The 12,140-nt window shown below is 36.8% G+C and overlaps 1 protein-coding gene across 1 annotated transcript in view; it reads left to right on the top strand.

The window, feature by feature from the left end:
- VWF (von Willebrand factor) overlaps nt 1-12,140 on the top strand; it is a gene marked incomplete at its 3' end in the record, with an annotated part of 145,307 nt that overhangs the window by 80,860 nt on the left and 52,307 nt on the right. Inside the window, exons 31-33 of the mRNA XM_080343088.1 lie at nt 6,841-6,984; nt 7,983-8,147; nt 10,491-10,534. Coding sequence (XP_080199214.1) covers nt 6,841-6,984; nt 7,983-8,147; nt 10,491-10,534 — 353 coding nt within the window. The remainder of the gene's footprint in view (nt 1-6,840; nt 6,985-7,982; nt 8,148-10,490; nt 10,535-12,140) is intronic.

Genomic DNA, 12,140 nt, shown 5'->3' with positions numbered 1-12,140 from the left:
ATTCAGGCTGATGTTTTCCATGCCCACTGCCTGACTCAGACTCAAAATTTGGAGGAAGTATGATCTATGTGGTTTATCCATATTAAAAGCACTGTTAAGGGAATATGTGTGAGTTCCGTATCCCTGTCCCTGCCACTTTGGAAAAAAACCCCTTAACTATTTTAACTGAAACTTTCTATGGCTATTAACATATTTGAATAGCAGCACTGAGCTTTGCCTATTATGATTAAGATGGTATAAATTATATAAAACCCCCTCTGTGGTTTAGGAAATAAAAGTCCACCATAGAACTTTTCTTGATGCAGATCTCTGCCCTGAGTGATGTGGACTATGCAGAATTTTCAAAATGCAGCCCCCACCTCCTGCTGAAGTTCATGGTTTCACCAGTAGCTGTTGTGATCTAAGGGGTCACATCCACTGAAAGACAGAGGTCTTCCTCTCTTGTTTTCCCTCTCCTGTTTGTGAATTGTGTCAGTTCCTTTCTGAATCCATCTTTGGGTACCTACTAGTCTCTTTGAGCTATTTTAATTCATTGTCCTAGCAGGTTTTTTTTTTTTTGGTGTTTTTACTTGGTTTTGTTGTTTTTTTTTTTTTTTTTTTTTTACTTCATCTCTTAAATGTTTTGTAAGTTGAATGTGGTCCTGGTGGAGCCCATGGTCATCACAACCCCTTGGTGGCAAGAGAAATGCAGGATTTGCAACTATAAAGACAGGAAAACAGAGGAGAAGGTTTGGGGCCTCACAGCCTCCTGTCTTCAGTGCCGGTGGGTTGTTGAACCGACAAATCTGTCCTGTTCATGAAGAGTCCAAGCATTGTTAATTGCCACACGTTAATTCCAGAATATCAATATACTGAGAATTGACTCTTTAAAGCATTGATCTGTGCAACAGGCTTGCAATAGCTATTTTATTTCAAAATCAAAACTGTTATTTTCAGTTATAAAAACAAAAACCACAATAACAACAAAAACAACAAAACCACAAAAACAAACAAACCAGCCAACCAAAATTAACTGTCTAGTCAAGATCCTACATGAAGATATAAATACCAGCTTCAAGGATTATCTTCATGAAGTTGTTCATGATTAGACCAATCCTTGGTTAAATAGATTCGTTCTGGACTATCCACCAGCTTCTTACCCTGTGGATTTTTCTCTTCAAGTGCCGAGAAGCCATTTATTTTTTACTTCTTTCCCAGGCAGCATTCAGTACTTGTGTGTGATTAAGATCTCTTATAGTACTTTTTTTTCTTTTTTTTTTTTTTTTTTTTTTGGTTGAGATGTTGCAGAAGTGTTAGTGGAACAACTGAGGCCACTTAAGGCACAGATTCACAAGTTCGCAGCAGGAACCTCCGCCTAGCTGGAATCCTCAGTCTGTCACAACTTCACAGACCCTCACAGGGGTTTTATGTTTTATTCCTTGTTTCAGACAAAATTAAAGAAAACAATTGCAAAGATTGTTTTTAAGCAGTTTCTGCTTTCCCTGAGGCACCTTCTAAACCATTAAATGTCTGTGTATTGGTATATTTTCCTCCAGATTGGCTTATTCGGGGATGAATTTTTATTTATTTATTTATTTATTGGATGTATCTCAAACATTTCTAGGGTACCTTGTGCTCTTTCTGTGTATTTCATGATGTTCATAATTGCTCCCGATCTAATATCTGTGGCCCAGATTAGCATACCTTTTTTACACATTTTTCTGAATCATTAATGAAATTATTCAATAAGGGAGAATCTAGGTTAATTCCCTGTAGACTCCCAGTAAACACCTCCAGCCCTCCTCAACAGATAGTATTTGTCCTCAATACTTGTTTATGTCCATTCAATCAGCTTTCAGTCCGTGTAGGAACCACTATGTGAAACATTCTGAATTATTGCTTCAGAATATGAGTTTGGTTTGAAAATGTATCAGATCATTTAAAAAAGATATTCAGCTGATTAACTCTTATTGAATAGTCTTGTTCAAGGAGACCATAAAAATGTTCTTACAAAGCCTTTTCTGACTGTCAGAAGTTCAGCATTCAATGTTCATAGTCTTAGGTGAGAGGAGAATACTGTGCAGTGATGCCACCTTCTCCCTTTTCTCCCCTATGTTTGTAGGATATATTTGTTGTTTTTGCTTTAATGATTACTCCAAGTATTACTTTTGTTTTGTACTTCATATTGTAGTTAGGAGTGTATCAGCACTGAAAGATGCGGGGAAGATGCTGTGCCATTATATGCAGGCAGTCTTTGGAATTATTAACCTGCCATTTCTGAAGTGGCCCATGTAGATATTTTTTAAAATTTTTATTTATCTGTATTTTTTCCATGGACATGCCAAAAGACTAATGACCATGCTCTACTGAGTGACCTGAAAGGCTGCTGGGGGCTCAGTGTTCCTGCAAGATATATCTTTCTGTTCAGTTACCCAGATAAATGTTTAGATGGTCAAATTTGGGAAGGAGTTTCGTGTGTGCATGTGTGAAATTAATTGTGACCATTATGCCTACCAAGATCAACATCATTATACCGTGTTAGAAGGCAAGAGGTCAGGGACAGATGACCAGAGTTACATTCCCCATCATGTCCACGGTCACTGGGAACAGATGGTATTGTATGTTACGTTGCTTTCAATTCTCTTATTCTCCTGTATGTGATGAAGGCTTTTGGCTTTGAGACTTCCATCTTGATTTCTCATGGGTTGCATGTTTAATGCCTAAAATACTTGTGAGTATAGAAGCCATTCTGCTTCCAAAGCCCATTTTTCAGGCTGTTGCATTTTTTTTTCTTTTGTAGCGCACTGTATGTGTGAGGAACAGAAACAATTTGCAACAATAATACATGAGACTAACATAATTTACTCCTATGTTCAGTGTGTAGGAACATGTTGACTGCTAGTCCAGGTTTAGGGTCATGTTCACACACAGAGAAAAATCCTTAAAAGTGTGTAACCTTTAAAGCCCATAGCAAACCTCCCATTCACTTCACTGGGGCTAATAAGATGCTCCTTGTCAAATAAAGTTTTGGCCACTGTTGGATTTTCTTTAAAGATGAAAAAAACAAACTGTTGTTTTATGAAGCTGGATTTTAGGGTATTTTCTGTTAACAGAATTTGGATTTTGGATTTTCCTTGGATTTTCTCTGGAGTCCATTGCTGAAATAAACACCTGATGATGTGGTCCCATACAGCTAAACAGATTTAAGAGCAAGCTGCTGCAGAAGGGCCCATCCCCAGCCCCCTGATACTGCACAGTTGCACACTTACACTGCCTTCCTTCTATGTGAAAGGATGTGCATTGGGCCTTCAGTGAGCTGAGAGAAGGGCCAAAATGGCTGAAAACAAATGTTTTTTGTTTTGGTTTAGAATGGCTTTTTCTGGGACATGGTGAGTGGCCTGAGGCAGGTCACTGCATGGCTGGGTGGGCAGCAGCATCAGCTGCAGGGACTGGGAGAACATGCCCAGGTGGTACACTTTAGAGTGGACCCTTCCTTCTGCCAGGAGTTTGCTATGGCACTAAAGCAGCCAGAGATGCATTTACAATGTATGTGGGCATGTCAGAACAAAGCTGTAGTGGTGCCAGCAGCAGCCCAGATGTCAGCTGCTAAAGGGGTCTACAAGACTCAAGGTGGTCTCATTAAGGCTGAAGCTTGTGTGGCTCAGATCTGGTAATTTTAAAGCTAGTTTAGTTATGTCCAAGATGATGCATACTCTCCTTCCAGTCTTAATACAGCCTTGTGCTTGGCGATATATTTTTTTCAGTGTAAACGTTTAAAATTTCCTTTATTGATACGAAAATAGCAGATTATTGTTATGTTGCAGTCTAGTAGTGATAAAATGTTCAAGATGGTTGGTTTATTAGGAGTCAATATTTTTATTATGGCCTCTGAGGAGTATGTGACCACCCTCCCTGGTGATATGTAGCGACAAACAGATGAGAAATTGCATCTTCCAGTTTGAGATGGGGACCTTCTCAATCCCTCTAGCAGGACAAAAATGTTCATTTGATCACGGCTTCAGACACCTGGCTCTTTCTCTAGAGCTGGCTTCAAAATTAGGCTAGAAATACAAGGAGTTCTTAGTACACTAAAACAATTTTTCCATACATTAAATTGAGGAATTGTTTTTTGGGGACTTTGAAATAGTCCCTGGTTCTGTTGCAATGAAACTGGATTTCTTTATTAGAAATTATAAAAATAATGGATTTTCCAGTTTACAGATATGTATGGAAGTTTCTGAAAATTTAGAATTAATAGGAAAAAATGGAACTGGAGCAGCTGATGACCACACCAACCACACAAAAGTCAAAGGGTCATTAAAAAAAATACAAACATAGGAATTTAGGAATTCCAAGTACTTTTCACAAATGAATAAAATATTGTTTGTGATTCTTATTGTACAAAAGTTTAACCTAAAATATTTGAAAATTAAAACCTAAAATACTTTTTTTTTTTTTAATAGTAATTATTTAGAGGACAAAAGGGAAATGAGTCAATTTTCTGGCACAGTGACCATGCTGGAGCAATCTCAGGGATTGGAATACAGTAATATTATTTTCTGTATTTTGTTTTATCCCTTAGTTATTTATAGCTAATATGCCGTTCTACATCTAACATCTACCTCTACAGACATACAGAGTAACTACTGGGAGACAAAACCATTTTTAGCAAAGATTGTGAGACAGCTGTGTAGGGCAGGAGTTGATACCTGGCATTACTTATTGTTTTCTGGTCAGGAATAGTAGTTTGTGGAATGGAATTGCCATCATCCACCTAATAATACTGTTTCAAAATATATTTTGTTGCAAGTACAAAAACATCCAAAATTTTGAAGTTTTAACTGGGCAAAACCTCAAAAGTGTTTTCATTTTGTATACAAAACAGAATTCAGAATTATAGTGGAAATGAAAATCAAATTATAGGAATGAAATGAATCTATACAGTTGGAAGAACTGAATAAAAGATAATCATTGCATAGCAAAAACCAAAGAGAAACATCTCATTTTGCTCTTAAATATTTTTGAAAGCTTTCTGTTGATTTGTGTCTTTTTATTTTTTTTTCTTTTTTTTTCCTCCTGATCATAATTGGCATTTAAAAACATAAAACAAAACAAAAAACATCTGGACTTAAACAAGCATGCATCTTTCTGTTTGAAAATTAGTGCTTGGGAAAATATATGACCCTCTCTAGACAGGAGATTGCTGGTGAAGATAATGACAGCTTACAGGAGGAGAAATTGATGGGGATCCTCTTCCTGCAGCCTAACAGGGCCTGACAGCAGTTCCTAGTGGGTCCCAGCTCTTCTCTTTAGTTGTGGGCATCTGTGTGGAGAGATGACACATGAAGACACGGTAAGTCTCAGAGGAGGAAAATAGTCAAAATGGGCTAATGGGGAAGAAGAGGTGGCTGGATGAAGTCGAAAGGGGATATGAGGCTTTCAGTCAGGGACTGTGAGGTGTATGAGGCAACAGTATTTGAGGTGGGAATGTCACCTCCAAACCAGTACTGTGGCAAATGAAACATTTGGGCTTTTTCAGATACCTATTCTAGGCTAGATTCTTCCAAGGGGTAAATTATTTCTGAAATCCTAACTAAAGCCTTGTAGAATATCCAATTGTTTTTGCTGTGTTATCAATAGTACATGTGCTGAGTGAGCTTCCTAGAGGCTGCCCATGCTTCCAGCAGCTTGGGAAAAGGATCTGTGCTTCCAGCAGTGAAAAGGGGTGGGTGACACGATGAAAGAAGACATGAAATGCAAGGTGTTCAAGTGTGCTTAGGTATTCTGGGGGTGTGCTGGTGAATTATCTGTGATCTGACTTGCAGTGTTTTACAAATGTGTTCGTTATTTAAAATTGTTCAGTGAAGTCCTGAGGCAAACATATTTCTGCTCCATAGTTGTTGCAGCTACTCAGAGGAACTAGTCTTTCAAGTATTTATTATTCACTGTTCACTGTTTGCCCTGAATGTCAAATCAGTCACACGATATCATTTCTGCTTCCTGAGCTGATAACTTCCAATATGAAAGGAACTTTTAAGAAAGCTGTATATCATGGTTCCTAGTGTAAATATTTGTGCAAATACATATCTAAATACAAGTACTAGCAAAGTGCTTTCTTGTTGAAGTCACGATTTTGAACAAAAATTTGCCTGAATGTTCACAGATGTTAAATGAAAGGGGAGCAGCTACCCATCTAAGCAAGTTTGTGATTTGGTAGCTGCTAAGGTAGAATTTCATCATGTGTTTTGTGTTTTTTTGCTGTTGGTGTTTTGTTTTGTTTTTATAATATTGATCAGCCAGTTTTATTATGCTTTAGTCTGAGTCTAGATTTCGAGTAGTTGCTGATTAGTAGGGATGCAAGATACTGTTTTCACAGCCATAGAAAAAGTTGACCAAATTAGGAAAGGCCTAAATCTTATGTGGGAGCTGAGCAACTTCTGTGCACAATTCAGGATGGTATGAAGTTGCAGATCAGTTAGCCACTGGATGTCACTGTTGTTCTGCAACTGGAAAATAAGTACATATTCTACAAAATCTTTCCTTTTGTGTGACACAATGATAATACTTCCAGAAAAGGTAACTACTAGAAGCATGTAACTTTATCCTTGTGGCTAAGAAAAGGTAGTAAAAATCCCATTACTTCAGAGACTGGGGAGCTATGTATTGTTCTCCTGTGTTGGGATGCATTAATAGTTCTGGTAGGTTCTTAATAGCTTTCATGTAGCAGCAATAAAGCAGACATTAAACGTCCTTTAAGAATAGTGTTTTCCAGTACTGTATAACCTACTAATATAAAGTAAGATTTAATTTTATAGCATGCTATGATTTTTCTATTGTATTTATCTCTTCATTTCTTCTTAGGAAGAGCCATTGATTTTGTGGTTCAGAATGCAATGTCAGAATCCCATGGAGGGAGACCCAGTGCATCAAAAGTTGCAATAGTCATCGTCTCAGGGAGATCAGAAGACACTGTGGAGGCTGCTGCACGTTCTGCAAGAATGAACAGTAAATGCCATTTTGCTGTCACTATTTTTAAACAGAGTTGTTGCTTTTAAAGTAATTCACTAGAACAAAGGATGAAAAATTAAGGCACTGATACATAAGTTCACTGATATGGATTTGCTGTGTGTAACATTCTGGTAAGAAACAGGCCCGAACAAAACCTGCCTGATGAAGATGCCTTTGAATTATTGTTAAATTTAGGACCAATCTGCAATTTCAGTGAAATAGTTTCCATAGGCTTCACAAATTAGTTGCATTTCATTTTTCCAGTTTCTATGGATAGACAGGGATGACAGAAATGTAATCCAATATTATAAATTCAACACTGTTGCAGTACAGTGACTCCTGAAAGGTTCACTGCAATAATAATAAATAGAAGTTTTGATCAGATTCTGCACTGAACTATACAGGAATATGCTTTTAGTATCAATATGTGCAGCATGACATTTTTTTAAGTTTTCTGGCTGTAGTCTGTACCTCAGCTTCCTCAGGAGTTCAACTGAGGAACAGTGACTTCCTTTGTAGATTGCTTTGGGAGCTATTAAATAAGACATGAACTAAATAACAACTATTATTTCTTCATTAAATGGCTTGAAAATAATCCAATTGCTAGGTAACTAAAGAAAGAAAACAACATACTGAGATTTTTTTACATTTGAAAAAAGTGAAGATGTTGTCATTGAGTGTGCAGTTGCATTTTGTTGACCATATACAATCTTATTATGCTTGGGACTAATAGAGCTCATCTTAGCTAACACTGTGACTGAAGAATCATCATTTTTGCCCTTAATTGTCTTTAGCCTATGTGGATGGAGTGATGCAAGTAATACATGAAAATTCATTGCTGGAAAAAAACTTTAAACTTTTCCCAATTTTTTGTTGTAGTGGTGGTGGTGGTTTATTTGTTTTGGATTTGTTTTTTTTTTTTTAAGAAGCAAATGGAAAAAATGTAACAGCAAAGACCTGATGCCTGTTAAAACCTTTTTTTTCTCTCTTCCTAGGAGTATCCCTGTTTCCAATTGGAGTTGGAAACAGATATGATGAAGAGCAACTGAGGACTTTGACTGGGCCATCAGCTGCTAACAGAATCATGAAGCTTCAGAATTTTGAAGACTTATCCACTATGATCACATTGAATAGTGAATTTATCAAAAAAGTGTGCATGGGTAAGTCTAATATAGCAGCCTCAAAACTGAAGCAAAATTAAAAAAATTAAATGCCAAAACCAGAAGGTTTTTTCTCAATTTGAGAAGTCAGCCCAATGCTCCTATGTAAGTGTTTCACAGACATTCATCACAAATGCTAAACTAGACCATCACCATCACTTAGTGTAAAACAAAATGTGAGCCCTTTCAGCATGTAGCCAACTACTGTTCTAATCATCTAACCTTCAGCAAGAGTTTAAAAACTGCTTAGGCCTAAACTTTCAAGCTATCATTATATGAACAATCAGGGCTGGACATTAACTGAAGGACACCAGGAAAGCTCAAGCTGTCATGCATGAAAGGGGTCATGCTTTACAAATATCACAAGTTAGTTATGAGTAAAAATTTCAAATTACATATTTTTCTGCACAGACCCAAGCATTGGTATGTGTATGTCTACAAAGAATTCAGCCAAAGTGTAAGAAAAAAAAGAATACAAAATAATTAATTTTTCCAGAATAAACAATACTGGGGGGAAAAGAAAAAGTAATATATTTTAAGCAAACATTCATTTATTTGTCAATAGCAATGCTCTCCATCTAGGGAAACTTGCTACAACTCTGGCCAGCGTTTTACTTCTTTGACTTCCTTGGACTGTGTGCGTATAGACATTTATTACTCATATTGTTGTTACTTCTATTACAATGGCATCTATGTGTCCCCACCTCAAAACACTGTCTCATTCTGTTAGTCACTGCATAGGTTTTTACCAGCTTTACTAGGGCTTACTTACATCTCCATTAAAACAAGTGGACTTTTTTTGCAGAGCCAAGTACCACTAAGAATGAGGAAGTTGCAGAGTGTGCACAGTCCAGCTTAGAGATATCCGATCAGTCTCCACTGGGATCACTTCTGGCATTTTAAAATCTCTCCAGGCCATCAAACAGCTGCCATTTTCTAGATTTAAACAGCTGCCATTTTCCTTCTTTTCTTTGAAAATAAGCTTTTAAAAATGCATTTCTTCTTCTCACACTGTAAAATATATGATTTTCTTGCCCTAAATTGCATCGATCCAGGATATAGGATGGGGAATAGGAATTCGAAACTGGTAACTATTTTCTTATTGCAATATGTGCTATAACCTATCAGTACTACAGGTGAAAGCTTTGTGTTTTTATGAAATGTATATCCAGCTTTTCCAACAGCACAAAGGATATGCTCAAAAATTTCGATAATAGTATCTTATAGTAGACACTTAAATCTGAAAAATTTAGCTCTCCCTTTTGCTGATGGTAAAGCCTTTCCTATGGGGTGGGAAACTTCTTTTTTAAAAAAAGAAAAAAAAAATTATATTCTGTGATTTTGTTTTATTTATATTTCTTACAAGCTCTAAAGTATAATTTTCCCCTCCAGACTCATACAGTTTGATTTCTTGTGTGGAAGGACTCTTACTTTATGTATGGAAGTGTACCAAAAATAATAATATTAAAAGGATTTAAAAGATTTCCAAAATGCTTTCAAAATACATTATTTATCCTAGAAAAGATAGAACATGTAGCATATATATGCTAGCATAGTATAGTACTATATAAAGAGTTTGCTAGTCAGTGTTTTAATTTCCTAAGCACATGCTTATCACATTGTCATACCATGGTACTTATATGAAATTACTTTCCGTATATCCTTAGGTGCATTGTGATAGCAGATAAACATAGAAACTGCAATTCAGTGGGTGCCTTGTGAGCATCCAACTGATTATATAAAAAAACTGCCTATCACTGTAATGCCTGAATATAATGAAACTGAATTTGAGTATTCTTATTGCAGCTATTTTCACACTTATGCTAGCCGTCAACAAATCTTATATTGGGGTTACTCACTGTATTTATCTTTCTACATTCAATAAATGTGTGTTCATGGGTGTTTACATTTTCATTACCTACTAATTACCAGAAATATTTGCAATTCATCACATGATGCAGAAGTAAGGCTGGACCCTGCCTCAGAGATGAAACCGTGATCTCTTTTAAGTACCATCTGAGCAGAGCTGTATGCCAGTACAAAGATTGCTGTAGAATTACAGACTACATATTGCTCACAGGGTATTTTGGGACCAACATCATTGCAGAAGTCAGGTAACGTTAGCAGTAACAAGGTTTATGCGTTCTTTGATTTACTCTTGTACACTTTAGACAAATGCCTGCACTCTTCAGGTTGGGATTCTCATACTCTAACAAAAAAAAAAAAAAAAACTTATTACAGCCTAAGTCACTTTTTTAAGTAAGCAACCTGTTTTTGTTGACCACCACTTAAAAAGCTGCATGAGGGAGTAAGATGGCTAAAAGATGTCTGTTTCTCTTTTAGACCCTGTCAGAGAATGTATAGATGAGGATGGAAACAGAAAGAAAGTAAGTATATTGCGTGGGTGATCCCTCTGGCTTTCAAGTGACAAAGTTCATGCAGGACCCTGAATACCTTCATAGATGATCTGAAACAAAAAGTGGTGGACAACATTAGGTATTAAGAATTATTTTGGAAGAGGAAAATGTTGGCTTTTGAACTGAAGGGATAATTTTGCACACAAAGGAGACTTCCTCTAACGACACCTGATCTTGCAGTGTGTTGAATACTATGGAAGGCAGTGCACAGCCAAACCTTCTCACAGTGTGTGTCTTCCCTGACAAAGAAGAATGTATTTCCAGCTCCCATTGAAAGAAATTCTGGGAAAGCTAGACATGGCCAAAATAAAAGTGCATGTACAGAGAGAGGCAATGTCACTGTCCAGACCCTCTCTTTCTCCTAAAAATACAAGCACCTTGTCCCTATGAAAATTTTATAGGAAGATAATTATTGCATGATAGTCATGTCTCTAGGGAAAAACACCTCTTAAGTAAGGAAATCAAAGCTCTTAGTAAAAGCATATTAATTCTGAGAAAATGCTCAGAAATTTTAGTAAACTTGTTTGATCTCTCGAGTGATCCGCTCTAAGAAAGAAACAATGTAGATGTTATAAACGGCTCAGTTCTTTCTTCTCAGGTGAAATGCCATGTTTTTTGAGTGTATATGATACTTCATGCATTGAAAAAATTTAGTATAGGTTTTTTATTAATATCTGTTTTCTAGTAGGGGTCAGTTATGAATTCTACCCTAGGATTTATCTTGAATTTCCAGTACATTAAAAATATTCCTTTGTTTTTTTCCTTGTGAAGACATGACTGTAAGGAAGGATGTGACTAATAAAGAAATGCTTATGAATTGTCTAGACACAGGAAATATATCAAAGTTGTCTTATACGTTAGACCTCAGTCAGCTGGTCAGAATACAGAAAGGCTTTAGCTAGATCAGACACTAAGTATAGCGTGGTGGCTTTCATATAATCATACAAAGGTTTGGTTTGGAAGGGACCTTCAAAGGTCATCTTGTCCAAGCACCCCGCAATGAGCAGGGACATCTTCAATGAGATCAGGTTGCTCAGAGCCCTGTCCAGCCTGGCCTGGAATGTCTTCAGGAATGGGGCATCTACCACCTCTCTGGGCACCCTGTGCCAGTACTTTACCACTTTCATTGTAAAAAATGTCTTCCTCATTCTAACCTGAATCTCCCTTCTTCCAGTTTAAAACCATTACCCCTTGTCCTGTTGTAACACACCCTTATAAAAGTCTGTCTCCATCTTTCTTATAGGCTCCTTTTAGGCTTTGAGGTTGACAATCTAATTAAGAAAAAACAAAACAGAAAACACAACACAAAACAAAACTAAACCTGAAAAAATTCCATAATTAAAAAATAATCAGATCCTTGATATTTATTCATTTGAATTGCATGTGTCCAGGCCTCTGAGATCCTAGAAGCAGATGCAGGTACATGTAGATAAGTGCTGGGTAGGCTAAACTTGAATTTCAGCAACGTCAGGTTTCTTTCGATGATAAACTTAATGCACAATTTCCATTCTGGCTAAAAAGCTTTTGGAAGAAAAGAGATCAGTCTGCAGTCTGGGTAAAAATGAACACACTTTCA

Source organism: Nesoenas mayeri (assembly GCF_963082525.1).
Source record: "Nesoenas mayeri genome assembly, chromosome: 1".
In the NCBI taxonomy this organism is placed as follows: domain Eukaryota; kingdom Metazoa; phylum Chordata; class Aves; order Columbiformes; family Columbidae; genus Nesoenas; species Nesoenas mayeri.
Note: the sequence above shows the minus strand (reverse complement) of the source record. Positions and strands in the feature narration are given on the sequence as shown.